Source organism: Tachyglossus aculeatus, chromosome 11 (assembly GCF_015852505.1).
Source record: "Tachyglossus aculeatus isolate mTacAcu1 chromosome 11, mTacAcu1.pri, whole genome shotgun sequence".
NCBI classification, from domain to species: domain Eukaryota; kingdom Metazoa; phylum Chordata; class Mammalia; order Monotremata; family Tachyglossidae; genus Tachyglossus; species Tachyglossus aculeatus.
The window spans coordinates 52,672,824-52,678,823 of NC_052076.1; the positions used below are offsets into that span (position 1 = coordinate 52,672,824).

The window sequence follows — 6,000 nt, forward strand, 5'->3', positions numbered from 1 at the left end:
TAGGTATGATGCCAGTACATTACACTACGTCCCTGGTGTAGTGCTTGTGATGTCATAGGCATATGTCCCCCCCATCTCTGCAAACCATGTCCCCGTCCCAGTAGGAGCTCCTGAAAATCTGGTCACTTCTACTCACACCCTTAGGGTTTCACATTCACAGTATCCCCAAGTCCCAAGGAGAAGAAGCATAAAGTTGTGGTCAGTAGTGCTCACCACTTTCAAGTCAGCAGTGTGGCCTAGCTGGGGGCTCTGGTGTTGATTGGGAAACAGTGGGCTTGTGAGGCCACACCGAAGAAAAGCAGAGAGAAGTTGGGTGGAGTTGTGCCACTGTTGCTTCAAGTGGTTAAGCTTGCCCTTTGGTAGCCTGTCTTTTATCCCAGTTTTAAAAAATGATTTTAAGATGAGAGGGATGATTTCTAAGCTATTCTCATTAGGTACAGATGCTGCAAAACATAAAATCCCTATTGGGTTTGAGAAACCAAAAATTTGTAATCCCAAGAAAATAACTTTGCCAAATTTTCCTATAGGAAGAAAAAAACATTTAATTTCCTTAACATGTTTTCTTCTTCAGTGACTCTGCCTAGTCATGAATCATCCATATTTATGACTTGCTCTGTCCTTCTAAGCATCTTTAAAACATTTTTGCCATTTCCTGTTTGGGTAGAACCTGAGCTCTGTATTACTGCTTTAAATGTTTCAAAGTCCCATGTGTGACTCCTTAACACTTGGCACTTATCAACCAGGCTTCTGGGAGATGATTAAGTTTGCCTGGATCCAGTACATCAGTATTCTGCTTGTCTTCCTCTGGGTGTTTGAAAGAATCAAAATCTTTGTGTTCCAGAATCAGGTGGTGACAACAATACCCGTAGCGCCGACGTTCCCAGTGGTGTCTTACAAAGAGCACCTGTCATAAGAGATAGGATTCTGGCCCTGAATGGGACTCCACGGGGGCCCATCTACCTCACGATTATTTTCCAAGGATCTTCATTCCGTCCCATCTGTGAAGGCGGTTTCTGCGGGACCGTGGGCTAGTTCGTTTTTGACGCTGATAGTGACGTAGGATCCCGCCAACTGATTTTTACCATGCCGGGCAAATGCGGAGTTTTCCGGTCTCCAAGATAACGAGATAATTGGAGTAGTCCCTTAGGATCTCTGCCACCGTTTTGCCAACGGTAAAATGCGCAGAAAGAAACTGGTACAGATTCAGTCGTATTTATCGATCGCTTACTGTGTGCAGAGCACTGTACTAAGCGCTTGACGTTTCAGATCTTGGCAACAATCCAGCCTTTGACTAATGAAGGCATTTCCTTTTTGAATTTGAAGAACACAAGCTATGCATTTTCCCTTAAAAACCCTTTATTTGCTTATGTTACCCTCTGTAGAGTTCTTTTTTGATAGGTATGTAAATCACCGGTACTCTGCTTTCACTGTATGTATAGACTCACTACCCCTAACTCTATGTTCCAGAGTTACAAGGCCCTTGACTGGGAACAGATATTTATTTCTGTGGGAACTGGGGACAATAATGATATACAGTTCAGTAGGCAGTTAGAAATGATCGATCTAGTTGACTAGATTTTTATTCAAGGAATCTTGCTTCCTTATATCCTTCAGTTTACTGCTGTCTCAAATTAGTTGCTGAAGGTAAAAGGGTCATTTTATTTACAGTAGTCGGGCTACTGCTAAAGAAAATTGGGATTGTAACAACTTCTCTTACTTCTGCTCACTATTAGTAAGAATTGGTTCTTACTGGTTGTAACACTTCCTTGGCCACGTGAGATTAATATGTAGAGATGAATTCTTGTCCAGGGCTTTAGGAAGTGTATCAACATTCGCAAACCGAAGCTCAGCCATCCTGAGATAAATGTCTGTGTTCTCTGAAGGACAAAGACATTTGCTTTGTGTCTTCAGGAGTGGGAGGACTTCCCCTTCCATCGCTTGCACTCTTTGGTCAAAACTGGGGGATTATTTTTTAAGAGGGTTTTTTTTCAGTGGATAGTGGGACTATCCATTTTTACAAGAATCCACACAGTCCAAAGCAAGCATCCATCACCAAAGAACAAATTGAAAGGATTGGCGCAGGTGGAAAAATCGATGGCTAGGGATCCATTTCCTATCCATTTTTACAAGAATCTATACAGGCCAAAACAAGCATCCATCACCAAAGAACAAATTGAAAGGATTGGCGCAGGTGGAAAAATCGATGGCTAGGGATCCATTTCCTATGAGTCCTCCGTCAGCGCGGCTCCAGGAACTCTAATAAAGCAGTATATCTGCCTGAGTGGTAATCACAGCTAACTTTTCTACCCCTGATAACTTCTAGCCCTGACTCCAAACCCTACTGCTACCCTGGTACGCTCTGAGAAAAACAAAGTCTTGTTATGGAGAGAACTGTATTATTCACAGCGTATTATCAGCGCCAGCCTATCCATTTCTAAATCTGGTTGGTAGGGAGGGAGGAAGGTGATGGCGTAGTGGAGGAAATCACTGCATGACCCCACCAAGGAAAAGTCATCGAGTCTAAGGTTAAATAAATCTAAATTCTCTTCCTGGTTGTTCTTAGCAGGTGAAGGACCGCAAATAACTCCAGATAAAATGCACCTCGTATATTAGCAGATCAGGAATAAGATCAAATACAGATCCTAAGGCAGAGTGTAAATCTGACCCGTTCAAAAGCCATCCCCAAGGAAGCAATCTTACAGAAAACAAAATGCTTGTTGTTTATTACCTCACACAGAGTTCAGCCGATCTAAAAATTATTATGATTAAAAAAGAAATGTAAATGCAAAACCGCCCCCCTGCCTTGAATTTGATTGAAAATGACCTTGTATCATTATAGAAAAACACGTGGATTTGGGCTTGCTTTTTCAAATGAGTGCTGGGGAGAGCCCCATTCACATAAGAATTCTTGCTTTGATGCTCTTTCCTAGGATGGGTTTTTTCTTGGATATTCACCACTTTAACTGAAACACTAATTCTTTGAGTAATTCAAAAGCAAAACATTTCAGATACCTGGCCAGCCAAGATGGAAGTTTGGAGACAAAGGCATTTTGAATTATTTTCACATAAGAAATGCCCAGGCTACTTTGTTAACGACTGAGAAAAATTACCAGATTTTTATTCTCAAACAAAATTTAACTTAAAAATGGAAGAATGGGTGTTCATCAATTTTAACAATTCTGGCCTGAAACTTAATCACATAGGAAGTGGTGGGGTGAAATATGAGTCTTAATGTAAAACTTCAAAAATACTTGTAGGGTCAGTGCAAACTCTGTATGGTTTATAAAGGACTATGTGAACATCCTTCAGGCTTTTTTTATCTTTATAATTAAAATATTCAAAATACAATTAAATTTTTGTGTCTTTCACCCCTTTCTTCCCTTCAGTCTTATAAGTAAGCTTTGCTTCAGTTATGGTTCTGCCTAGAGACCGAGGAAAGTATTATTTGTTAGGACTTTGGCAGAACTAGCTTCTGGCAATAAAATCCAAGTGCCACCCCAAATAAATATGAGTTTTCAGTTAGTTCCACTGGCTGGCAAGTTTGAAGCCACAGCCTGGAAAGTTACAACTTGTCAGAAGTATCAGGAAGGATGGGAACATTTCTAGCATCAGAACTTAGTAAACTCATTGAATTGAGAGGGAAAATCATTAACATTTTTAAGCACTAGACAAAAAAAACACTACTAATACTGGGGAATAACGGAGGTATGGGTAATTGGAAACAATTCTGAGCTACGTTCAAAGTTAAGACAAAGCAACCTCAACATCAAAGTCTCCCTTTGCTATTTCAGTGGGCTGGGATGGGGAGGAGGAACATAAAAATAAATTATTATGAAATAGTCAATGAAGTAATTGCTCATACTTCCAAATCTGGTCTCCAGTAAAGCTGTTGACATAGGCTGGTTGTTTATAGCCTAAATGGAGTACTGGGCAGTTGTCTGGCTCATTTGTTCCATTTAGCGAGCACAGATGGATAATTCAGGCCCCCCCCTCCCAAAATCCTGGGATCGGGATTGGGGACCTGAATTATTTAGTTGTGCTCTCTAAATGAAGCGGGTAATCACTTATTCTTTCACTTAGTTTAATTATACAGAACTGAAACCTTTGCTGTTTTAATTGGATTGGAGTTTTTGAACCTGTAATTATTTGTGTTTACCCCAAGCACATCAGCTTTGTTTTCCACTTATCTTGCTTTTCTCACAAACCTCACATTCTTTGACAATTTAGTTCTATTTGAAGAAATTCAAGCACCGGTTTCCTAAGATACGTGATTAATGTGAGGAAACATTCTTTTGAACTCTAAAATGAAGGTAAAAGCTCAAGTTCATCCCTGGCATTCTAAGAGGAGCTTTTCTTCTGTCCAGGTAAGAAACCTGACCCTCAGGCCCAGTATTACCCCAGATATGCCAGTCAGGCAGCTGGCTAAACTGCTTTCCCTTAAATTGGTGGAACCAGAAGAGCTCTGACAGGACTTGAGTTGAATAAAGGATATTACAGAGCCTGGCTTTTCTCCAGTTATTCCCTGTCCTGGAGGCCTAGCTGTGTAATAATAATATTTTTGGCATCCGTTAAGCACTTATTATGTGAGAAGCACTGTTCTAAGAGCTAGGGTAGTTGCAAGTTAATCAGGTGGATCATAGTCCTGGTCCCATATCGGGGGGTTGCGGTCTAAAAAGGAGGGAGAAATGGGTACGAACGGAGACTTGAAACCACAGCTGAAGTATACGTTGACCTTGTTTTTTATGGTATTTGTTAAGCACTTACTGTGTGTCAGGCACTGTATTGAGCACTGAGATAGATACAGCTTATCAGGTTGCACACAGGCCCTGTCCCACATGGGGCTCCCAGTCTTATTCACCGTTTTACAGATGAGGTAACCGAAGCACAGGGAAGTGAAGTGACTTGCCCAGGGTCACACAGCAGACAAGTGGCAGAGCTGAGATTAGAACCTAGGTCCTTCTGTCTCCCAGGCCCATCTTCTAACCACTAGGCAATGCTGCTATGGGTTAGATTTCAGATACAACGTAATAATAATAATTGTGGTATTTGTTAAGCGCTTACTATGTGTCGAGCACTGTACTAAGTGCTGGGGTGGATACAAGCAAATCAGGTTGGACACAGTCCCTGTCCCAATGTAAGGATTTCCTCCTCTCCCTCCCTAATTCTCCACTTGCATTGCTTTCGAAATTATAATGAGAAGACGCTGTTAAATTTGAAATATTATGCCATACAGAACATGAAGTGCTTTAACAATATTGAGAGAAGGGTCCAGTGTCCAGTCTAATTATTTTGTAACCACTGTAGTGTTTAGCACATTCTAAGTGCATAGATTCATTCATTCATTCAATGGTATTTATTGAGCCCTTAGTGTGTGCAGAGCACTGTACTAAGCGCTTGGGAAGTCCAAGTTGGCAACATATAAAGACGGTCCCTACCCTGCAGCGAGCTCACAGTCTAGAAGGGGGAGACAGACAACAAAACAAAACATGTGGACAGGTGTCAAGGTCGTCAGAACAAATAGAATTAAAGATCTATGCACATCATCACTGTCATCATCAATCGTATTTATTGAGCGCTTACTGTGTGCAGAGCACTGTACTAAGCGCTTGGGAAGTACAAGTTGGCAACATATAGAGACAGTCCCTACCCAACAGTGGGCTCACATCATTAACAAAATAAATAGAATAGTAAATATGTACAAGTAAAATAGAGTAATAAATGTACAAATATATATACAAGTGCTGTGGGGAGGGGAAGGAGGTAGGGTTGGGGGGATGGGGAGGAGGAGAGGAAAAAGGGGGCTCAGTCTGGGAAGGCCTCCTGGAGGAGGTGAGCTCTCAGGGCTTTGAAGGGAGGAAGAGAGCTAGTTTGGCAGATGTGTGGAGGGAGGGCATTCCAGGCCCAGGGGAGGACGTGGGCTGGGGGTCGATGGCGGGACAGGCGAGAACGAGGTATAGTGAGGAGGTTAGCGGCAGAGGAGCGGAGGGTGCGGGCTGGGCT

General features: G+C 42.0%; 1 protein-coding gene across 6 annotated transcripts in view; it reads left to right on the top strand.

The window, feature by feature from the left end:
* The window catches only part of TMEM231 (transmembrane protein 231), a 28,751-nt gene extending 25,961 nt beyond the window's left edge, over positions 1-2,790 (top strand). For 2 of the 6 annotated variants that reach the window (XM_038754132.1, XM_038754131.1), the window contains exon 7: positions 733-2,790. In XM_038754132.1, the coding sequence (XP_038610060.1) occupies positions 733-913 (181 nt within the window). In that variant the 3' untranslated portion in view covers positions 914-2,790. The other 4 variants (XR_005452977.1, XM_038754133.1, XM_038754134.1 and 1 more) reach the window with 4 other exon arrangements.
* Positions 2,791-6,000: the final 3,210 nt, after the last annotated feature.